Source organism: Stegostoma tigrinum, chromosome 4, assembly GCF_030684315.1.
Source record: "Stegostoma tigrinum isolate sSteTig4 chromosome 4, sSteTig4.hap1, whole genome shotgun sequence".
NCBI classification, from domain to species: Eukaryota; Metazoa; Chordata; class Chondrichthyes; order Orectolobiformes; family Stegostomatidae; genus Stegostoma; species Stegostoma tigrinum.
The window spans coordinates 109,874,579-109,900,153 of record NC_081357.1 but is presented as its reverse complement, the minus strand read 5'-3'; the positions used below and the strand labels follow the sequence as shown (position 1 = coordinate 109,900,153).

General features: G+C 39.4%; 1 protein-coding gene across 1 annotated transcript in view; it reads right to left on the bottom strand.

The window, feature by feature from the left end:
- tpo (thyroid peroxidase) overlaps nucleotides 1-25,575 on the bottom strand; it is an 84,808-nt gene that overhangs the window by 15,154 nt on the left and 44,079 nt on the right. Inside the window, exons 7-11 of the mRNA XM_048531318.2 lie at nucleotides 18,975-19,184; nucleotides 17,211-17,726; nucleotides 13,113-13,371; nucleotides 12,854-13,024; nucleotides 8,634-8,871 (exon numbers count right to left, since the gene is read on the bottom strand). Coding sequence (XP_048387275.1) covers nucleotides 8,634-8,871; nucleotides 12,854-13,024; nucleotides 13,113-13,371; nucleotides 17,211-17,726; nucleotides 18,975-19,184 — 1,394 coding nt within the window. The remainder of the gene's footprint in view (nucleotides 1-8,633; nucleotides 8,872-12,853; nucleotides 13,025-13,112; nucleotides 13,372-17,210; nucleotides 17,727-18,974; nucleotides 19,185-25,575) is intronic.

Genomic DNA, 25,575 nt, shown 5'->3' with positions numbered 1-25,575 from the left:
CATTCAACTGAATGTGGTAGGTTCAAGAGCTTAGATCTGATCCCTGGGTTGTGAAATTGATTAGCCTGTCTGTCATCTACTGCTTGCACTGTTTTAAATGACATTACAGGTATTTCTCCTATAATGTGTTTGTTGCGTTGTTGTTTGACGTTGCATGACATAATATCACCCCATAGAAAATCACTGTAGAAAATTGTGTTACAGGGAAATTGCTATAGAAAATGGTTATACCTATACAGCAGAAAGTTTGCATTATCCAACAACGTCCATGATTTACCAATCGCATTATAGCCAATTTGCTTTGACAAAACACACATTATAGCAGAAATATCTACAGTTCTGTTTTGCACTTTCTCCAGATCGACATGTCATTTTTAGTGTTGCTCATACCATGAACTCCTGCACTTTTCATTGAACCAAGGTTGATCTCCTGCCTTAATGGTAATGGTAGAATGGGACTTATGCTGGATCATGAGTTTCCAGATTATGTTGAGTACAATTCTGCAACTGCTAATGGTTCATAGTGCTTCATGAATGCCCAGTCTTGAGTTGCTACATCTTGTTCAAAGGCTATCAGGTTTAGCATATTGATAGATCCACACAACACAGTGGAGGGTCTTCTCAAAGAGACAGTGGGACTTCGTCTCTGCAGGGACTGTGCAGAGATCACTAATTGCTAATAGCACACAAATCCCAAGTTTAAATAAATAGAACAAAAAAAAACACACCTGTGAAATTGAAGCTGGTCATGTATGAAGATACTCATTTCTAAATACAGATCTTCAAAGGAGGCCAGCTCAGATCTGGGCACATTTCTGTTGCCAGATTTAGTCACCAGCATCAAGACAACATTGATTGTCAGCAGTTATGAAGGTAATAACTTTACTGTACTGTCACATAATTCAAACCTTCCAAGCTACATGAGGAAATATCTGATAACTGCTTCAACTTGTGGTGCACAGTTTTAATATACTTGTCAAAGATGCATAGTTTATCCAAATCAATAAATGCATTTTCTTTCTCACAATAAACACTTAGCAACATGAGTGATCCTCTCTCCTTTATGATTTGGCTAGATTCCATATAGTACAGGCCATTACATCGAATGCATGTGGCCACATACATTCAAAGTCCAAATTATATCTCTTTCTGAATAAAAGAGAATGTGCTGATGCTCTAAAAGTAAAACTGCAAAATAAAACGCAGAATAAATTTTCTACTTTTACAGTTACCAAAATTTACCCTCCCCACATCCAACACAATGTATACAATCTATAATATATATTGCAGCAATCAACCAAGATACCTTCTACAGCACTTCCCAAACCTGTGATCTCTACTGTCTGTTAGAAAAAGGGCTGCAGATGTATGGGAACATCATCATTTTACAAGTTGCCCTCCAAGTCTCAAATGACACGTCCTAACCTGGCACTACATGACTGTTTCTTTACTGTCAATGAGCTGACATCCTGGAGCTCCTCTAGTCAGAGCCCTGTGGGTCTATTCATGCCTGTTGTGCTGCTGTGGTTTAAGCTGGCAGCGTTCCACAACCTTCTCAAGGTCAGTGCTGGTTTTGCCAGTGACCCCAACATCTACGAATAATTTAAAGTAACCTTAATTTTATGGCAGTCTATGGAATCACCATTTCAAGGGAAAATGAATACAAAATGGATGACTATCGTCATGACTACGAGTCAGAAGCCCAAAGTGCAGTAGATATTTTTAAGTTGCAAAGCCAAGAATGTTTTTTAAAAAGGGGGATGATACAGCTAAAAATGGCTGCACACGTAAATGAAGAAGAAGGCCGAGAAACAGACAAACATTAAATTTCACCCAGTTGCATTGCCGCAGGAACTTAGAACAACAGCACATCAAAGTGACTGGTGGGGGTGTGTGTTGGGGTGTAGATGAAGCAAGTATAAACAGACTGGACTGAGAGCTCTTGTGACTACAAAAATAATGAAGATTTGACAACTCCTTTTTCAACATTCTGGAGAAACAATTACACCCCAAACTGGAGAAACATTTTTTGATTTTCCCTTTAATGATAGCACAGGGACAGAGTTTAAAAAAGATGGATTTAATTGGTGAGGATTAGTAGGCCAAGTACTCTTGTGTGTACCAAACTGTATTCAAGTGTTACCAAGCTGTAAAGATCACTGTCTAAGAAGTCTAAGAACTATTCCTTCATTATGCCTGTATTACAGACAAATAATCATTCACTTGGAATGCTGTAAACCTATTAAAAAAGGAAACTGGACAACAAAATCAATCTCTTTCACTCCTTGATGCTGGACTTCAATCACAATCGAAAAAAATCAAAACTACAGAATCACAATGATCTACCAAACTAAGTTTCATGAAATTGACTGTTGAACTATTAATGTCAAAGCTACTAATAACCTCCAATATAATGGCTGTAGGGTTAAATTATTTGATCTGTATGGTCCTTTCGAAAAAAATTGTCCTTTTGGATCTTTCTTACCTATGTGCATATGTGTTGTGTCACCAATTCTTCTCACATTTATTAACTAATAAACTCACTTTTTTGTGAATTCAAAAAGCCTTGTTAGATTGTCTTCCTTTAAGACGTATTTTTTTTGGGTGTGGGAGAAAAGTGCGCACAAGAAGGTCTGCATTCGCAGATCAAATGTTGCTCAAGGAACAAAACTCATCGACCCGAGACACAGTTAATTGCCTGCTGGTGTAAAAAAGGAATATCTTTATGGCCTAATTAATAATAGAAGCTACATGGCAATAATTTTGTCTATGGTTATGACATACAATACCAAATGAATATCCTTTTACATCTTTTCTCTTTAATAGGCTTTTTTGGCGCCTTCTGCTGGGCAACAGCAGACCCGGCCTCCTGAACATGTGTGACCGTGGTGGCAACAGAGTTGATTCTTTCTGACAAGTGAAGATGGCAGTGATAGTTTGGATGGCATTGGTGGCAATGAGGCCCATAAGGGAGGAGAGTGAGCCCAGTGCAGAAGCGAGCGAGCCCTGAGGCGCCATTATTGAGGTAGGTCCAGTGGCAAAAGATAGCACCTGAAGATCAGTGGCTTCATTATTGTTTGGATCCAGCGCTGGTGAAATCATGATGGGAGGGCTTCATGGCAGTATTGATGCACTGACACTTTGGTTTCTAGTTTCAGAACCGTCACTCGAAGCTCCAAAAAGAAAACTAGAGAGAGTACAGAGATAGTAGAACCTGCAGATCCTGGAGAATCTGAGATAACAAGGTGTAGAGCTAGATGAACACAGCAGGCCAAGCAGCATCAGAGGAGCAGGAAGGCTGACGTTTCGGGCCTAGATCCTTTTTATCTCAGATTCTCCAGCATCTGCATTTCCTACTATCTCTGAAACAATTTTAACCCAACTGCAAAGACTCTTCTAAGGATGCCTACCCTGAAGAAGTTACCCTCTTCACTCCGGAAAATCCTCAGTGGATCTCTGTCCCACTACAACTGTCTTGTAATCGCTCTGGCCTTGAAACTGCTCGACCATCCCCGCCTCTTTGACCTGTCTGTCTCCTCTCCACCTATCTTCTCCTCTATCCATCTTCTATCCACCTTCCCTCGCTCCCTATTTATTTCAGAACCCCCCTCCCTTCCCCCATTTCTGAAGAAGGGTCAAGGCCCAAAATTTCAGCCTTCCTGCTCCTCGGCCTGCTGTGTTCATCCACCTCCATATGTTGTCATCTTAGAGAGAGTACTGATTGATGAACCTTTCCCAGTGTCTGGTTACATTATTGAAGGCCAAATCTGTATGCTGCAAACTGTACCGAGATACTCAGAAGAACTATTGAGAACACTTGGTTGGATCAGGAAGTGCTACAGTACAATCCACTGGAGGTTTTCAAACACCGATGAATCATGCACATTCCCATTCTGCAAAATAATCTTGTTGAGAGGATGCACGAGAAGGTAGCCAGTGATCGTGGAGGTAAAAGATGATCTGCACTCAGAGATCAAGTGTTGCTCAATGAACAGGACTCTCAGAGATATTAGACACAGTTCATTGCTGGTTGATATTAATCGGGGTGGGGGGGGGGTAACAACCTAGGGGTATTATTGCCAGCTTATTACTCCAGCCTGAGTTCAAATCCAGCTATGTGTGAGTTGAATAAAAATCTGGAATTAAGAGTCCAATGATGATCGTGAAACTGTCGCAATGTCTTTGGGAAAAACCCATCTGGTTGACAAATATCCATTAAAAAAAGGAAACTACACCAGTTTCAAAATCTCCCCTTCCCCTACTGCATCCCTCAACCAGCCCAGTTCATCCCCTCTCCCCACTGCACCACACAACCAGCCCAGCTCTTCCCCCCCACCCACTGCATCCCAAAACCAGTCCAACCTGTCTCTGCCTCCCTAACCGATTCTTCCTCTCACCCATCCCTTCCTCCCACCCCAAGCCGCACCCCCAGCTACCTACTAACCTCATCCCACCTCCTTGACCTGTCCGTCTTCCCTGGACTGACCTATCCCCTCCCTACCTCCCCACCTACACTCTCTCCACCTATCTTCTTTACTCTCCATCTTCGGTCCGCCTCCCCCTCTCTCCCTATTTATTCCAGTTCCCTCCCCCCATCCCCCTCTCTGATGAAGGGTCTAGGCCCGAAACGTCAGCTTTTGTGCTCCTGAGATGCTGCTTGGCCTGCTGTGTTCGTCCAGCCTCACATTTTATTATCTTGGAATCTCCAGCATCTGCAGTTCCCATTATCTCTGAAACTACTATGTTTATCGGGTCTTGCCTACATGTGACTTCAGACCCACAACAATGCAATTGACTCTTTACAGCTCTCAGGGCAATTATGTATGTGTAATAAATACTAAGCTAGCTGCAATATCCATACCCTGTGAATGAATAAAAAAAACATGTTGGCTAATTAATAGAGGAAGTTCAACCACAATTGTTTTAGTCACGGTTATGACATAGCAATGTCATAAGGAAAATAACATGAGAGAACAGAATGAATGTCCACAACTGCCTGTGAACAAGCTAAGCTTTGCAGATTTCATTGAACCTTTGAAGGGAATTATCTTAATTTGTGATGCTGGTAGAAAGATTTGCTCAGAGACTGCATATGGATGGTAATCTTGAAAACAATGTGTACAGAAATTCTCCAATAAAATGAATGGATGGAAATCTATAAACAGCTGGTCAATGGCTTGGCAATGACAGTCAGAAAGGTTCTAGGTCAGAATCATTAATTCAGAAAAATGGGACAAATTTTCCTTCCTTCACAATGTTGCAAAGTTTGATCAAAACTGAGCTTGCAAAATGTAGTAGTTACCTAATATTACTTATAATACGTTGCTTGACCATTTAAGATATTAGCCACATTAAATAATTCCTTCTTGAATATTTTTTCTTTCTACTAATTCTTTGTTTAAATGTAATATTTATATTGATGATTTTTTAAGTTCAATAACTCTTTTCAATATGCAATCAGTGTAAAGGGAAAGCAAATATCAGTCTTGTGAACATGACTTGATTTGATGAGATGTAGCAAAATAGTTTTCATTAAATCCAATTTTAATGTTAGTGTTAATTTTCTTTGGTATAACTCTACTGTGTTAAAAATCTCAATTTTAAAGTGCTGTTGACTATGTAGAGAAATATTTAAAAATATTGCAGCTAAAGAGCCAGCTACTAATTGCTTAGAAATCTTTTTTGATGTGTATTCTGTCTGGTCAAATGAATAACCTCATATTGCAGCAGGTCCTCTGTCAGCTCAGCCATATTTTTGACCATATATCAGTCATCAAAAGTCTTTAAACCATCGGCCAGAGGTCATTTATGAGCAGGCCCAAGATCCAGAATTACGTTCTTTCCATCAACAAAACAACTCTCATCTCTGCAATGTTACCAATCTCTGTCCCTACTCTAGTCCCAGTCACCAATGAAACTTTAATCCAGACATCAGTCATCTGTGGAATTGATTTCTCCAGTGTGCTTCCTGGCCTCTCATCACCCTCTGTCTAACCTTAAGGCTAAACTGATCCAAAATGAACCCATCCATATTTAAATCGACATTAAGTCCCATTTATTCTTTACTCGATCTTCAACGATTTGTACTGTCTCTTTCAATTTACAATATCAGAAGTCACACAACACCAGGTTGTAGACAATAGGTTTATTTGAAGTGAGAGCAGTGAGCCTGACGAAAGGGCTGTGCTCCGAAAGCTTCTGTGATTTTTAATAAACTTGTTGGACTATGTCGTGATGTCACGTGACTTCTGACTTTGTCCACTCCAATCCAACACTGGCATCTCCTCATCATGGCTTTCATGTTACAAACTATAATTCATATCTTTACTTATTCATTGCTCTCTAGCTCTGCAACCCCTTTGACATTACATAGCTATTTGCATCTTTTTGAATCTGATTTGTCTGTAATTCTCCTCTAGTAGAATCATTGTCAGCAAGCGAGAAGAAGGCATCAGAAGCTCCTTTAACACCTCTCAGTCGCTTGAAACAATATTTAATTTTTTTTAGAAAACAGTTGTACTGCATCAGGCAGAACATAATTAACTATTGCTGCATTGTTACATTGAACATTTACTTAACAGTTTGAATTGAAAGATCATTGCAGAAATGGGAAGCAATGTAATTTACAAAAAAAAATTGCCTCAATATTTGAAAGATTCAGGCTGCAATGCAAATACAAGTAGTTTGTATACTTCCACATACTGCTGAACTTTTGTTATTTTGCAAAGATTGCAACAGATAAGATATAGCAGTCTAAAATTCGAAAACTTGATTTAATTTCCTCTCCTTATTTTGCTTTTATTGCAATGAAATGTTTCTTCATTATTTCTCTATCTCCTCACATCAGAATTAAATGACTTTCCTTTGACCTTGTGCTGATGAAGGCTAACTTTCCTAATGTTGGTTATTGTTCTTAGTGTAACACTTTCACAGCACTTAACAATATCTTGCTTTGGGCTAATAACTATGGCAACAGCTCGTAAATGAGGTCATTGGAAGCTATTTTCAGAGCACACTGATCAAACTGAAACATTTGCATGTCTCTTTTTGGTTGGTGAGCTGGGACATGTCGTAAATGGATGAACAAAAAAGGTCCCTTCAATCAAATCAGTTATGTATTCATTTTGGCTTAATTTTTGTTTAACAGATTCAAACACTAGACATTAGTATCATGACATTTATTAATGTACTGATTTATTAATTTATCACAAATAATAATGATAACAAATAAAAACAGAAAAGCCTGGTGACACCTGTGGAGATAGAAACAAATTTAATGCTTCAAATCCAATATGACTTCCTCAGAACTGAAGAGAGAGAAACATGTGATAGGTGTATGCTGTTGAGAAAAGAACGGTCGTGGTGGCAAGGGGGAGGGAGTTGTTGAAGGTGAAGCGGTCAAAAAGGAAGTTTTTTCTGGATATGTTAGAGGATGGGAGATATTAAATAAAAGTAATGTCATGGATGAAAAGGCAAAGAGGTGCTAATGGCTGTAGTAAAGATATGAAACAGATGGTCAAGTGCAAATGTTAATGGTAGAATAAAGGCCAGAGCTGTCTAAAAGTGTGAGTGCAAAAGCTGACAGGTACTTGGCAAAAGAAATCAAAATAGACAACAGAGTGCATGGTTTGAAGACGTTGAACTAGATATTGAGTCCAGGAGGCCATAAGTTGCCTCTCCAGAAGATGAGAGGTCCTGTTTCTCCACTGGAACAATGCTACTGGCTGAGACAGAATTGTGAGCACAGGAGCAAGATGATGAATTAAAATAGTAACAGGTGGGAGGTGGGTTTGTGCTTGCAGACTGAGTGGTATTGTTCTAAAAAGTGCTTGCTCAGTCTGCTTTTGGCATGCTCAGTGTAAAGGAGAAGACATGTCAGTGAATGGATTATGATGAATTGAATGAAATACAGGAAAATCAATGATTCACCTGTAAGCTATGCTTGGAGTATTGGATATTTAGGTGAGACGAGATAAAAAGGACAAAGATTACAACTTCTGTGGTTGCATGAGATGATACCATGTGAAGAGAATGAGGTGTTGGGGTGGTGATAGAGGCACTTGCCAGGTGGTGATGCTGGAATCACCCTTTGCAATGCTGACAGGGAGGGCAACTGCCTCATGCTGGATGTGTCAAAAATAGCAGATGGTGAAACTCTGAGAACAAAATATGGGAAATGGAACAGAAACGGGTGAAGTGGGGGGAGAGGGGATGGAAATTCAGCATTAAGTCAAAAAGGCAGACATGACAGAAGTCCCTTTGTAGAAGATAGCCGTATCAGAACAGATGGAATCGAGACAGAGAAACTGGGAGAATGGAATTGAGTCTTTAAAGGAACGGGTTATGAAGAAGTGCAGTCAGGTTAGTTATTGGAATTGATGGGTTTGTAATAAAAGTCGGGAGATAGCCTACCCCCAGAAAGGTTCCAAAATTAACATGAACATTGTATCTTTTGAAAGTAAAAGTTGCTAAGAAAAGGAAGTGCTCACAAGTTTTCTTTGGTGCCATCTGTACTGCTCCAAATTCCTTGATTATTCTGCATTCAGCTGACTAAGGCAATAAAGCTAGACATTTAGCAGAATGCCGTGACCTGGGTATGTGAATAGGTTGGAAAGAAACAATATAAAACTTACCTATCACCTTCTCTTAAAGTTTTCATTTGTTTTCCAATTAAACAAGCAAATAATGGACCAATTCTTGCTCCAGGGAGAAAATCTTCTGCTAAGCCACCAAGCCAGATGTCAATATTGTTTGGATGCCCATAAAGATCCATTATCTTTTCGACTAAATCTAAATCAGATATAGCTTTCCTTAAATTGGCTTTAGTTTCTAATCTTTCCAGTTCACAGTATTCCCTCCAGTCATTGTATCCTGGTAGTAAAGAAAAGTCATACATTCACTGTTAGCTTACAACAAGAACCTCTGGTCCTAAAGTACATCAGAGGATGTTATCACACATCAACTGTGATTATCTGCTCCTTTATTTTTGTAGTTGCATTAACAAACAAACAATTCAATACATCCATTAAAGCAGCAGAGAAAAGAATTTCAAACATAGCCGTCAAACAGCAACTGATCACAATGCCATTCTATTGCCTCTATATTGATCACAAGTTCAATAATACCATCCAGTTCAATAAATGCACTAGTCCTCCTAAAACAGTTGTCGGTGCCCCTGTCAGGGACCAATGTCAAGACATTCGGCAGAGGAGTAGTGGCAACAGAAATGATATATTTGATAAAGCGACAGTGATTTGAGGCTGGAGTGCGTGCCCCAGGGTTTGGTATTATGGATATTGGTCTTTATGATATATTAATGACTTAGACTAGAGTATATAGGACATAATTTCAAAGTTTCTAGATGGCACAAACTTTAGGAATTTGAAAGGCAGTAAGGAAAAATGTAACAGAATTCAGGAAGATTTTGATGCACGAGTGAAATGGGCAGACATATGGCAGATGCAAATCAATGCAGAAACAATGGAGTGATGCCTTTCACAGGAAGTTTTGGGAGAGGTAATAAGTAAAAATGGTGCAATTTCAAAGAAGCTCCAAGAGCATAGAAAGCTCAGGCTACATGTGCAAAAATCTTTGGAGAAGGCTAATATATAAACATAAATACAATTTATTAGTAGAGACAAAGACAGAAGCACGGGCATTATATTTAGCCTTTATAAATTGCTAGTTAGCCTTTGACTGGAATATTGCATCCAATCCTGGGTGCTACACTTTAGGAAGCTCTTTGAGGAGGTGCAGAAAAAATTGATTAGAATGATACTAGTGGCACTTCCGCTATTTGGAGATGTTCAACAATTTATTGTTATGCTCCTTTCAACAGACAAGGTTGAGAGGAGATTAAATAGAGGTTTTCAAAATTATAAAAGTTGTTTACAAGAATAAATGAGGACAGGCTGTTCTCGATGGTGGAGGACTGGTAACCAGGAGACCTACATTTCAATTAGTTTGAAAAAGAACCAGAGATAGGGTGAGGAGAAATTGCTTTGAGCTGGAATGCACTGCCTGAACGAGTTGTGGGGCCATTCAATAATAACTTTCAAGAACAGAATTGGATAAATATATGAAGGACAAAATTGTAGCTTTATGGGGAAAGGGCAGGAAAATTTCAGATATATCTGAAAATGAAAATAGGCAGAACCTTAACAGAAATTAACACTTCTAAAACACATTTTATTTTCTGGTTGCTGTCATCGCAAGCTGCTGATGTGTAAGTTAAGTTTCTAACTGCATTATCTCCTTATAATATTTTTAAAAATATAACTATTTTTTGTGGATCATATTCAAGGTTAGAACTGTAAAAAGTTTACAATCAGTTGAAGATGAGTTGGACATGGCTTAGTTTTAGTTTCTTTAATCATGCCCAAGTGTGCTTACAAATAATGCCTCAACTTTCAAACCAACATACAGGCCTTTTGGTGATAGAAAGCCTCAATTTATCACAGGAGAAAATTGCCAAGGGTGGGTCTTGGTTTTTAAAAAAAGTACATATATGTGAGAAGAAATCTAAACTGGGTGGGAGTGACACCCTGTTTTATTTTTTTAATCAAAAAATCTTAGTTCTGTATGTTTAAGGAGAGAGAGAAAAAAATAGGAACTCTTGGGAATTGGGAAAGGCCACATAGCTCTGTAAAGAGAATTGAAATCCAGCCATGGGATAGCTGCCAAGGGAGTGTCAATGAGTGTCTGATGTGTGACTGTTAGCAACTCCTATACCTAGACGAGGAAGTCACTTTGGAGGCATATACCATCGACCAGATCTAGCTCCTGTTCAGTCAGACCTAGACTAAATAAGGGGCTGTCTTCTGGAAGATGAGCATGCTTAAAACTCTACTGGATTGAATCCACAGTAAAATAAATCTAAGTTGTCTTATTTTAAGCAAGCAGTTATCACCAGTCATAAGTTTACAAGAAGCCTTGTTTAAAAGAAAATCTCCAGTGTCACAGTGAGTTTTCAATTGTTTTTTTCAAAGAATCCACTCCAAGTAGCTCCATAAACCTTGGAAGTAAATTCATTTTCCACAATCCTTCAAAACCTAAATCTTCTAAGCAATATTAAGTATGAAGTGCGATAACAAAGTGTGGAGCTGGATAAATACAGCAGGCCAAGCTGCATCTTAGGAGCACAAAAGCTGACGTTTCGGGTGTAGACCCTTCATCAGAAAAGGGGGATGGGGAGAGGGTTCTGAAATAAATAGGGAGAGAAGGAGGGGTGGACCGAAGACGGATAGAGGAGAAGATAGGTGGAGAGGAGAGTACAAGTGGGATGGCAGGGAGTGGATAAGTCAGTTTGGGGAGGACGGGCAGGTCAAGGGGGCGGGATGAAGTTAGTAGGTAGGAAATGGAGGTGTGGCTTGAGGTGGGAGGAGGGGATAGGTCAGAGGAAGAACAGATCTTTGATTCTCCAGCACCTGCAGTTTCCATTATCTCTTAAGTATGAAGTGAGCTGTTGGTGTGAGCTTCCAAGTGTTGTAGTACATTTTTCATTTTAAATGTGAGCAATGACAGAAGTGTAAGAGTTAGTAACAGTGTGGTGGCAGTAATCTTACATTGATTCCATGCAGAGACATGAAAGATGTTGATTGCTCATGAGGCATCTGGTCAAGGTGTCTGGCATTCGGTCTTGGCTCTTTGCTATGGCATCATTAGAATGTTAATGTACATTCATAGGAGCATGAAATAGACAGTAGTACAAACCCTGGCGGAGCACAATACTTCATTCATCTTTCCACATTAAACAGATGTTCATCCCTGCCTCCTCGACCTGTCTGCCTTCTTTCCACTTACCTGCTCCTCTATCCACCTTCTATCATCCCCTCCCACTCTCTCTGTTTATTTCAGAGCCCCCTTCCCCTCCCTCATTTCTGAAGAAGGGTCCAGACCCAAACCGTCAGCTTTCCTGCTCCTCTGATGTTGCCTGGAATGCTGTGTTCGTCTAGCCCCATGCCTTGTTACATCATTCATCCTCTTGCAGCACTGGACACATGTTGCCTTGAAGTGCACAAAAGGCACTGACCTCACAGACACATTTGTTCATCCACCTTCCTCAGCCAGGAAGACCCCTTATTGCCGTTCCTCAGGAAAAGAACCTCTCTTGTCATTATTAATCATTATTGTTTTTACTTGTCTGTTTCGAGTTTGTAAGAGACTGTCTCTAATGTTTCAATTCAATTGGAGTCCTGCCACTTTTATTTTTACCCTTAGCTCTTCCTCACATTATACTTTTAAATAATTCCACTACATCAAACCAAATCATAATAAGTATCTGACTTGCCCTGTATTCTCTTAAACAGGATCACAACAATACTAATTTCACTTGATTATCTTGTATTTTTTTGCTGGAATTCCTAACCTATCCAAATTGTTGAAACAAAATAGAGCACATAATGTTTTCGGACCCTGAAAATATTTGTAGTGGAATAGTGTCAGTTGCAAAGTGATGTTGTCTGATGCATGTTAGGTTTCTAATTGTTTGTTGATCAGTCGCTGAGTGGGCTTAAAAACAGAAGCACAACTATTAGATAATATTATATTTACACCACATGAAAATTGCTCTGAAAACATTGGTTATTAGCTTAAAAGAGCTCCTTTGAAGAGCTGGAAGGCTGGACATTTTCAGCAGTGTAAGATGGATAGAGTACACTGACTGAAACATTGAGGCCCAGCAACTCTTCAAAGAAAACCTTTTAAAGTAACAACTGCTCTTTCCAGAGCATTTTTTTTTACATAGAATAACTTTAAAATTACCATAATGCAACTGCTCACATACTGAAAACCAATAATTTTTTTAACATTAATTGTATTTGTAAAATACAGCTTTTCAGGGAGTTCCATTTACCAGGAAGTCCATGGTCACGTCCTCGTTGCAGGTTTAGGGATGCTAGATCCATTGCTGTAGCGCTTGTCAGAGTGAATAATTTCTCTGTCAATTCTTCAACCATCATTTGATCTGAAGTCTGCAGTTTTGCTGGTTTAGTCAGCAGCCCCCTGAACAAGGGATTTAAACCACCTGTCAGTCACAAGAGAAATAAAGACTTAATTCATTGCTGCTTGTAAGAATGATGTGATATTATTTCAAGCCTCATAGTAACTATAACCTTCTTTTATGATTCTCCAAGGACTGAAGAAGGTGTCATGCAGATCCAGACTCGGGTACTTGGGATGCTCCTTGAAATTTTCGTCAAATCTTTGTACCTTCGGACTGATAGTTGCATGACCGAAACGGAAAGCCGCAGTTGCGAACACATTGGATAATGTGGGATTCAATGTTTCATCATATCCATCATACTTTCCAAGCAGTTGGTCAAAAGCTTGAGAGCCAAGGATTTTGGGAATGTAGTCTCTCATTGTAATAATCTGTGGCAAATACAGTAAAGCTCACCTGTGAGTAATTCTCAGAGGAATGAAGGAACTAAATGGAGCCATATACATGATTACTAAACCAGAAAAGTTAAAAACATTACCCCAGGAAAGACTTTTTATGACTAGACATGTAATTGCAAATACTACACTTATCATTGGCCGACGAACTTTCAAATGCTACACAGTAGCTGTTAATGGCAAAGCTTTTGAAGGTTTATCAGAATGTTTTTAACAACAGGGATAGTCGGCTTGAAAACTATCTTAGGTTTTTACTGTGTTGGTTGTCAGGTCAGTTTCATACCATTGCAGCATGCAGATCTGCAGTTTTTCTGTCTTTGATCAATCATCTCATTGTTGTTAGTGACCTCCATCCATTGATGCCTGCTGCATTTCTGTAGTTTCAACAGAGACTTTCTTTATTGCATTAACTCTGACGTGCTTTCAGGATTCCTGAGATCAGCAAATAGTTATAAGCATGAAATCTCTTTTGCTCTTTCCTTAAGATTAGGTTCTCTGCAATCAAGGCCAATTTGTGTGAAAGCCCTTCTTCTGAGAGTTGAGGTGGCTTGTGGTAAATGGCACTGCTGGTTGACACTGCTGAATCTGGTCTAGAGATGTAGCTATCCTCAATTATTCTGAGGTATGTGTTTCATGCTTTTGGGAATGTTTGGTGACACAGTGGCTGAAACAAACAGTTCCCTCTGAGATTAATGAGGAAACCAGTGAATCTGCTATGAAGTCTTGTGCTGCATTGTTTGTAATTTGTCTCAGGGTTGCACTGACAAAGCAAATTATACATCTTTCAATAAGAAAGCTAAAATAAAAATGGTGCAGTGCAGCTTTAGATACACCTTTTCAACAGGTGGGCCTTAATAGCAGCTATAAATGGGTGTAGCTGGTGTTACATGAGAACAGTATGGGAATATTAGATTATCAATAATTCCTCATCATAATAATATTTCCCGTCAGAGTGAATCCGTCATACAATGAATGTGAAGTATTGCTATTTCTCTATATTCAGCATTACTGGCTATTCCAGTGGGTGGGTTTTACATCTTGTATGCCCCAGAGTGTATTTTTATCATTTGAAAATCTAGAATAATTCAATAAGAACTAAGTTTTGAAAACAGAACTTGAATGTTGTCTTGGTGCCCCAGTTCCTTGGGATATATTACATGTTGCAACGTGATCTCCTTGCCTTTCGAAAATCAGAGTTCAGGAACAAACAAGGATTAAACTGAATAGGTAAATGCACAAGATTGAGTAAATTTAAAAACCAAGATGTTATTGATTCCTTTGAGATGTTTATAACAACTTTATTGCTTCTCCCATACTGCCAGCATGAGGCTCTTGGCTGATTGTGAGGTGGTAGAACTACAGACAAACCAGAATACAACAATGGCAGGCCTCTAGTGGTGCGGCATATGCATCCCCACCTCTAAACCAGGAGGTCCTGGTACAAGTGCAATCAGTTCCAGAAGTGTGTAATAATATCTTCGATCAAGTTAACTGGAAATTATCTACTATAATGGCTGCTGCTTTTCTTCATAAACAATCTCCAATTTCTTCTGATAGACCCATCTGCTTGTATTAGTCTGTCTAACAACTACCAGAGAATGTGATGGACTGAATTTTCCCCAAAAAATTGGAGAAATAAAGATGCAATGAATAGCTTTTTATAACTTAGAGTATATCTTTGTCATAAAATAACTTATGCAGTAGCCACCTGGAAATTTATGTTACTTCTCAGCTTGGATCTTGAATTTTTTCTTTGGGGAACACTCAACGGGGTGGTGTGGAGTATGAAAGGAAAAATGGTGGTGTGTGGGAGACACACGGGGGGTTTTAAGGGTTATGAGGAGGCAATTAGAGTATCAGGAGCTGTGGGAACTGGTTGAGGGGTTGGATTGGAAAAGGAGTGTGAGGGGTAAGAGGTGGAGTGCAGTTTCTCACATTAATTTTGCTTAAACCTGGGACAAAGTTCAGGATCACTGAGGCCAGGCCTTTCTAAGAGGCTTCACCTGCAATGGATCGCTCATGTGTTTGCCTCTGATCTTGTCTTAGGAGTGGAGGACCCAAATCTAAATAACTCCTATGCCTCTGGAATGAAAAGCTGACTGTTTAGGTTTGTGGAGTTGGCAATTTTTCCAACTCTCGTGCTCCCAAGCTGGAAACGAAAATTCAGACCTATATCTACAAAATGTGTTTCAAAATCCTACAAAACTATAGTCTACACATTATCACAGGGACCCTGAACTATTACTTTTTTTGCTGCAATGTAGCAAATGAATACATTCATTTCTTGACAATCCTGTCCTTGACAATGTCCTGCTGTTTAATATCTCCCCTTACAGGTGACCTATACTGGATTCTTGTTCTGCAATATTTCCAATCTCTACATTGATCTGTTTCTCCTACATCTCTGTATCATCCTCCAGCCAGAGTTCCTCTTCCATATTTCCTTCATAGCCTAGTTCCGAAATACACCTTGGATCTATTGGAAAGTGGACACAAACTCTTCTCATTACTCCTTTGTAAACTTCAAAAAGGAATTCTGTAACTCTCACCAACTCCACCCATCTGAACTCAAACATCTATGGAAAGGAACCATCTCTAGACCGTGACCTTCCGCACAAAGTCAAAAATCAGACGAATGAATGTCCATATCTTTGAGATTTAAATTATTCTTAATTGAAAACTCTTTCCTTCCCATCTTTTTTTCTCTCTTCTTTGTGCACTTGTATGACTGCTCTGACAACTATCAGCTTCATTTGAATGTATAGGGAAACATACCCATGTTCTATCCTGACAAAAAGTTTGTTGCAGATCATTAAAAATTACTTCTAAACTCACAAACAGAGCAATTAGACAGTTATAGCATGGCATGCTTCAAAAGGGAAAATAAATTTTAAAAGTTAATCTCACTTCTGCTTGGAGATAGAAGAGAGCAAAAATTGAATTAACCTCTTCTTTGTTTTCCAAACAGAAGTTTAAAATGTAATTTTTTTACCATTTCTTAATTGGCATCATGACACATGTTCACCAAAATACAATCATAGCTCTCAGGAATGTGCCTTTTGTCAGATTTGGTAAAATCTAGATTTTAGGATGCTAGTCGTTGAAGATGGAGGGACTGCTCTCTGAACATCCAATTTGAACATTGAAAATGTAACAGAGTACAGGGATGAAAAACCAGGTTCTCAACCCACTATCATTATTCCCTTTACGGCCCATTGATTTTCTTGTCTCTGTTGAAATTTGTGAGCCAAGGCAATTAGAATACAGCAGGTAGCCATCTGCGTCATTGTCACTTTAATTCAGCTTGGGTGCCTGTGAGTATATCTGAGAGAGCATGTGTTTTGCTGAGTGTTTTTGTAGTGAGGAGGGTGGGAGCAGGAAGGATGGGAAACAGGGCAGCATTATTCCTTAAGAACGCCACTATCCTTTTCTTTTGTGTGTGGCTGCTGTTATTGAGATGGCTCTCATTTGGTGGACGCCACTGTCACTATGGGATTATACTGTTTGACTACTTCATGGAATCATTCAGTTTGCTCAGGCCTAGAGGCAAGTTCAAACCGCCTGCTGGTTGCTGATGCCATCTGGTCTTTTCTTGACGTCAGGCAGCGAGGCCCCTGTTCTGTTTTTCCGGAAACCGAATTCCTGACTAAACAGGAAGGTGATGGACAGTCACTGGATGCATTCCAATTTCTGCCCTGTTCACTTGCCTTCTGCCCAAAACCTATGTTAATCATCGCATAATTTTGGGGTCAATATCTACCATGGACTGTTCCATATCAACATTTGAAAAATGTAGAAATAATGAATTAACCAACCTGATGGAGTGCACCAATGATTTTACGTGTCTCTTGGTATATAGTTTCTGAATTCCAGTGAGAGTTCATCCTGTGCAGGGCCTTTGCTAAACGATTATGTTCACGCATCCACAATGTGTGCATTGAAGCAAGAGTAAGAACTTCATTTGCTCGACCTTCACCTGCCAGAAAACATTCTATTCTTTCATTGTGAGTACTATTAGGTGCTTGTATACATGGAGATGGCACCTGATCTATAAAAGGCAACAGTTCTTGATTGCCATCTTTGTATCTTTTATTAGCGAGAAGGAGGCCCTTCTTACTTGAATGATCCCGTAGCCTTGTTGCATGAGCTGCAGTGCTCCCATAGACAGTTGAAGCATCGATAAAAGAAGTTACTGCATTAATCTGTTGCCGAGAGTTTAGATTTGACAGAGCCTCAAAGAGCGTTTGTTGATCTCCTGTTCCACACGATGGTGACGAGCGATAGAATGTGATGCATTCATTAATTTTGGAATGGGGATCATTTTGAAGTGCCTGTTTATTAAAATGCAGCAAGGTTAAATGTATTAACACTATCTTTTGGCTTCCAGTCAATAAATCAAAGTTGTAGCACTATATGCTGTGCGACTATATGTAATGATCACATTTTAGATCTTTTATCTTCTACAATAATTAACAAGGGGGCATATTTTTAAGGTGAGAGGAGAAAAATTTTAAAAAGGCAGGAGGGACAATTTTTTTACATAGGGAGTGCTTCGTGTTTGGAATGAACTGCCAGAAGATGTGGTCGATGCAGGAACAGTTACAACGTTTAAAAGACATTTGGATAAGTTCATGAAGAGGGAAGGTTTGGAGGGTTATGGGCCAAGTGCAAGCAGATGGGGCTACTTTAGTTTTGGAGCATGGTCGCCATGGATTGATTGGACTGAAGGGTCTGTTTCTGTGCTGTATGACTCTATGGCTCTATGAGTATGAGAAGGAGGCCATTTATCCTTTAGGACAGTGCTCACTTTTAGCTGGAACAATCCAAAAGTAACCCTATTATCTTACCGGATTTGCCTGTATATTCCTCTGCTTCAAATGTTTGAAACATTAGTACTGCTGCTGTAATAAATATCCATTGTGGTAAAGATAGTCACACTTAATGATGACAGACTCTGCACTTCCCACACAGAGGGAAGCCTTTCTCCATAAAACAAACCCTTTATAATGTTACACATATCAATCAAATCACCTCTAATATTATTAAAATATTCCAGAATCTGAATTCTTTGCACATACTTTCTTACACCTGGAATCATCTTGATGACGAACCAACCACAATTCAATTTAATACTCACAATTGTGATGAAAACATTGTCTTATATAAATAGTACGTGAACATCTTTAAGTTAACCAGAAAGTGAGAAATATGACTAGAAATACCATTGGAAATAAGTAACAGAGGATTTTCTAAATGAGTTTGTATTCATCATGGTGTAAATTATTTATTTCACCTCTCCAATTATACCAGTAGGTTGCACTGTATAGAGACATTGAGGTCAGCAATCATTGGAGAAGGGCAGACTCGAAATGATTCTATAACACCAAGTAAATGTTATTCTGCACATTTTCATCAAGCTTATTTGTTGTACAGAAAGAGACCATCAAAGATTGATCCTGTGAAATGCTTAGACTGGATCCGTGTTGAATTCTAAACTGATCAAAAAAAATTAGCATTCCAATATTTTCCCACAGTTGTCTAAAATCTAATGGAGTGTAAAGTTAAAATTGTAGAAATACCTTTATTGGAAAACAGGGATTGAGATTCTGGCATGTGTTCCCACAGTCCACTCCTCCCACAAAAGCAGCTTGACTGATGCTTTGAGGTGTGAATGCAAAATCATGGGCAATGTATTGACCCCACTCAACCAAGATGTGTGAATATAGATGATCTTCGGTCATATTGGTCTGAACAGATGTGCGTAGAATTTTATTCGTTATATCTCGGACCTGTCAGAAAATAAATTTGTTTAGTACACAAACTAGTGGTGGAATTTGAGCGAGTCTTCTCAGAACATTAGCTTGGGCTTTTAGATTGTTAATCTATGACATCAAAGTTACTGCCACCCCACCCAGCTTCTTCTACCAATTGCTGAACAGAAGTAATTGAATAAATCCAGAAAATGTATAAATTATAGATACATTCAAGCTACTGTTAACCGAAGAAGTTAATGAACATGACGAATTGTCAAGCGATGTTACATTTCAACTTGGTATGTAAAAACAGAGTAACCTATTGTATGCCTGCCGCTTGGCCTTAGGACTATGGAAATCTATTTTAGTGTCTGAAGATCCAGCCATTGTACTGATAGAATGAAGGAAGCATGAAGATTTGCTAGGATTGACATTAACACAAAATTAGGCTGAAGTTGAATCCTGCATTTCTTCAAACAGTATTAAATCTGCTGCAACTAGACTTTATAACACTTATTAATTAATAAGGCAAGAAGTTTGATAGAACTTTAAACTGTACACAAAGGATTTGCTTCCAGGAACTATTTCCTACATTACATTAAAAAACGAACTCAATATGAAAGTGAATTGTAAATCAATGAGCCTTGTTCAAATAAAGCAAAATTAAATTCCACAGAGTGCAACTTCGCTTATTGTTATTATGAGAATTCTTTCAATGCTTGATTGTTTGATTTAAATTATATTATGCAAGGACCGAAAACAGAATATTAAAGAATTGAAACATCTGTTCACTGCCCTTAAAATGATTAACACTATTGCTTGGCAGTGGACTCATGGTTAAGTGCTCACATTTCTCAGTCCAAAAAGCTCAACTTTTATTACCCAATTTTCTTACTCTTTTCTGTCATCGACTTTCCACACATTTGCCTGCACTGACATATTCCAATCAGGTCAATTCTCATTTACGAATCTGATCAACGATTATCATTGGGCTTCTTAACTAAGCTGATTGAATGGCATGGGTGTCTATCATAACCAAATATAAGTGCAGTCCTCACCCAACATGGACCTACATTTTTCAGCATATTGCCTGAATATCCTCCCATCATGTGGGATTATTGAGCTGACAATAGAGCTTTTACTCCTATTCTAATTAAGATCAGCAAATATAATGAAGTCCAGGGAGCAAATCGAGGCTCTTACAGTTCTTCACAGCTCAGATCTATTAACCGTCAAATTATAGGAGTGATAGACCAACCCTTTTTACACACAGTCCATCTAAACCATACATCAAATGTTTTATTGTTCATCTACAATGCAGTATTGCTTTAATGAAATAGAACACAGTAACTGCCCATTGTTAGTCTGAGTTTAGAACTGAGATGTATTATTTTACTGAACACTGTTTTTTGATTTTGCAACTAAAAAGAGGTCATTCAAAAATATAATTTCTGAAGAAGAGTCTAGGCCCAAAACGTCAAGCTTTCCTGCTCCTATGATGCTGCTTTGCTTGCTGTGTTCATCCAGCTCTGCACCTTGTTAGCTATAATTACCCCCTGTCTGGTTACGACAATTCACAGTGTTAGCAAACACTCATGTTCTAAACTAATTTAAACTAGTGGGGCAGGGGGGTGGGAAGCAGAACAGTTGGTAAGCAAATGAAATGACCAAGGAGGAATTAGAGGCTAAAGCTAGTAAGGCTAAGAGGAAGAACAGACATGGAAAAGTTACTGAACACTGTAGGACTAGTGGTCGGAAGTATTTTTTTTAACACAAAATGTGTGACAGGAAATGCAGATGAACTTAGAGCTTGAATTACTACAGATAATTATGACGTTGTAGGTGTTACAAAGATTTGGTTTTGAAAGGGACAGGACTGGCAGCTAAACGTTACAGGATTTAGATGTTTCAGGCAAAATAAGAATGTAGAAAAGGTGGGGTAAGTGTGTTACTGATTAAAGAGAATGTTATGACTGTACTGAGGGAGGACACTTGGAGGACACATTCAGCGACGTCACATAGGTAGAACTCAGGATTCGGAGAAGTGCAAGCAGCTTGATGGGATTGTGCTACAGGCCTGCTAACAGCCAGTGAGTGATAGAGGAACAGATATGTGGCCATATTATTGAAAAATATTGAAGACAATAGGGTATTGCCATGAGTGATTTTAACTTCCCATATATTGGCTTGGACTCCCTTAGTACCAGGGGCTTGAATGGGTTGGAATTCGTTCGGTGCATCCATAAGGGTTTCTTGGAGCAACATATAAATAGCCAAACTAAGGAAGGGGCCATCTAGAACTGGTATTGAGGAATGAGTCCAGCCAAGTGACGTAAGTTTCAACAGAGGTGCACTTTGGGAACAGTGACCATAATTTATATGTTTGAAGTTACTTATAGATGAGGATAAAAGCAGTCCTTGGGTGAAAGTACCAAATTAGACGAAGGCTAACTATCATAATATTAGGCAAGAACTGGGGATTGTAGATTGGATACGATTGTGTGAGGGTAAATCCATATCTGACACATGGGAATATTTCAAATGCTATTTGATTAGATATAGAATCCCTCCAGTGTGGAAACATGCTGGTTGGCCCAACAAGTCCACACTGAACCTCAGAGCATGCCACCTAGACCAATCCCCCTATAACCCAGCTAATCCACACCTCCCTGAACACTATGGGCAATTTAGCATGGCCAATCCACCTAACCCGCACATCTTTGGACAGTGGAAGGTAACTGGAGCGCCCAGAGGAAACCCACGCTGACATGAGGAGAATGTGCAAACTCCACACAGACAGTTGCCCGAGGGCAATTCGAGTTAAGCATCAGCATGTTCCTGTGAAAGTGAAGGATAAGGGGGTAAGATTTGAGAACCTTAGATGATAAGAGAAATTGAAAGCTTAGTCAGAAAGAAAAAAAAGTAGCATAAAAAAAAACTTGAAGGCTTAGGAAACTGAAGACTGACAGACCCTTCAAGGAACATAAAGGAAGCAGGACAGAACTTAAACAAGGAGCTAAGAGGGACCATGAAATGACCTTGGCTAACAGGATTAATGATAGTCCTAAGATTTTTTTATTCATTTATAAGGAGAAGGAGGCAAACTAGGGAAAGGCTACTCAAGGACAAAGGAGGAAATTTATGCATGGAGCTAGACAATGTGGGTGAAGTCCTCAATGAGTACTTCATATCAGTATTCATAAAACAGAAGGACATGGTGGATAGTGAGTCTAATGAGAGGTATGTTGATATTCTTGGACACGACAATATAAAAAAGGAAGAAGTGTTGGACCTATTGAAAAGTACTAGATCGACAGTTCCCAGGACCTAATGGGATCTATTACAGAGTACTGAGGGAAGTGAGGGACGAAATTGCTGATGCCTGGTAAAAAGCCTCTGTATTCTGTTTAGTCACAGGAGAGGCCCCAGAGGAGTGAAAACAGCAAACTCTGTTTCTTTGTTTAAGAAGGGAATAAAGTGAATCTGGGAAATTACAAGCTGTGAGATTTATATCAATGGTAGGGACTTTTTTGGAGAATATTCTTGGGGGCAGAATTTATTCACGCTTGGGAAAACACAGGCTTATTAATGACAGGTAACATGGCTTTATGAGGGGAAGGTTGTGCCTCACAACTTGTTTGAAGTTTTTGATGAAGTGACAAAAATGATTGGTGCCGATAGAGTGGTGGATATTGTCTACTTGAACTTTAGCAAGGCCTTTGACAAGGTTCCTCTTAGCAGGCTGATACAGAAGGTGATGTCACATGGGATCCACATTGAGCTGGTAAGCAGGCTACAGAACTGGCTTCATCACAGAAGACAGTCAGTGCGAGCGGAAGGGTATTTTTCAGATTGAAGATGTGTGACCCAGTAGTTCTCTGAAGGAATCGGTTCTGTGATGCTATTGTTTCTAATATATATAAATGAGTTGGAGGAGAATGCAGGTGGCTTGATTAGTAAGTTTGGGGTCAACTCAAATGTCAGGGAAACTAAGGATAGTGAGGAAGATTGCCACAGGATACTGCAGAATATAGATAAGATGGAAACTAAGGTGGAAAAATGGCAGATGGAATTTAATCTGGGCAAATGTGAGGTGCTGCATTTTGGAAGATCTAATGAGGACAGAAGTATATAATAAATAGCAGAACCTTTAGAAGCATCGACATACAGAGGGATCTAGGCATACAGGTCCACTGTTCCCTGGAAGTGGCAGCACAACTGGATAAGGTAGTTAAAAAGGCCTATGGCATGTTTGCCTTCATTGGTTGGTCAGGGCACAGAGTCTAAAAATTGGCGAGTCATGTTGCCGCTGTATAGAGCTTTGACAAGGCCGCATTTGGAATATTGTGTAGTGTTTTGGTTGCCACACTACCAGAAGGATTTGGAGGCTTTGGAGAGGAGACAGAAAAGGTTTACCATGTGTTACCCACTTTAGTGGCTATTAGCTATGAGGAGAGATTGGTCAAACTCAGTTTGTTTTCACTTGAACATCGAAAGTAGAGAGGCAATCTGTTACAGGCTGGCAAAATTAAGAGAGGCATGAATAGAATGGATAGTGAATTCTTTTCCCCAAGATGGAATGTTGGTTACTGAGAGACGTAGTTTTAAGGTGAGAGGGTGAAAGTTAAAGGAGGCGTAACAGGCAAGTTTTTACACAAAGGGTGATAAGTGCCTGGAACGTGCCGCTAGAGGAGGCGGAGGAGGCAGATACAATCACAACATTTAAGTGGCATGTTGGCAGATATATAAATGGGCAGGGATTAGAGGGAAATGGACCGTGTAGAGGCGAAAGGTTTTTAGTTTAGAAACACATCATGTGTTGGCACAGTCTTGGCGAGCTAAATGGCCTGTTCTTGTGCTGTAAGGTTCTTTGTTCTTTGTGACAGAGAACTGCTACCCAGGGATGAAAGTTACACTTATCCTTGCTGGTTTTATGAGGTTGTTTCAGGTGGAGCTCACCGGACCAGGCCCATCTGAATTTTTTGTTTGAGGAGTGTTTTTTTTTGTCTCCCTGAACCAACCCCAAAGTCTGCCACCTGCAAAGTTCTGGGATGTCAGAGCATTGCAGGGTGAACGTCTCATGTTAGTTACCTAAAGTTGCCTGTCCTCTTTTGGGGGAGTTGCCATCAGCTCTGCATCTACAGACAAATATCCTTTGTTTCTGAAAATAACTGGTAAATTTGGTATTGTTTGGATCGTCGTGTGTGTCACACCCTGAATCCAGTCAAAAAATAAGTGCCCACTCAGTTGGATTGGAAATTTCACCATAGCATATATTTACATAATTTCCAAGCCTAACAAAACAAATAATCAGTAACCTACCTACTGGTCTGATGTGCAGCTGACTGGGAGACCCTGAGATATTTCTCTGGGCACTCAGGTAAAATTTGGGAAAAAGTAGTTGATTATAACTGTCAGTTTCACAGCCACTGTTAATGCTTCCAACTGGGAACAGGTCTTCATCTTGAATACTGCTGATATCTACCACTACCTAACATAATGAGCTCAGTGCTGCAGTTTGGAGAGGCTAAGGAAACAGAGCATTTGTATGTAAAATCTGCCTGTTTGGCCCTTGTTCCCTGCATCATTCTATTATGCACTTCTCTCCCATGAATCTTCATTGTGTTCACATGCTGATCCCACAATATCAGGCCATCACTGTGCTGGCTATGATGGTGTTCCTCCCCTTTTGATGTTGTCAAACACATCTGTTCTCCCACCTGCTGTTCTCTTTGAATTTGTGAAAAGCTGGATCTGCTGCCAAATATTAGTCCGAGGAAACAGGACCAGTCACAATTAATTCCACTGAGACAATTGCAAGTTTAAATAGCTATCACTAATGGTTAACTTATTTTGCCTCCTTTTCCTTGGTGTGTTACCTAATCAATGGGAAACCTGGGCTGCACATGATAAATTTGGTGCAAACTTAAAACTAGTTTGTATACATCTCACTATAACTTCCTCGGGACGTTAATTGCATCAACAGCTACCTATTTAGGTGTAGTAATTAAATCACTGACTCAGTTGATTTGTTGCTGGCATCCAAATGTGCCTTACCACAAGACGGGCATGGTGGAACTGGATTGTGATCCCAACCAAAAATTAAATTGTTTTTAAATTCTCGCCTGCACTTACTCATTAGTTTCTGCGTTTAACATCTTAAAACCCTACCTCCATCAACATATGAAGTTGGGGAAATCTTTCTCATTTGAAATGATTTTTTACACAGACATATCACATCAGAAATGATCCCATAAATACTTCAAATCAAATGTCTCTTTTATTTCACAACAACTAACTGCTCACCTCATGCACGCTCTGGCATAACTGGTTAGACATGCTCAGGAGGAGTTATTAAGCTTGGTAAGTATGAGGGAACGTACTCACATACATAACTGTAATGGGATGTTAAAGCACCTTGTGGTCA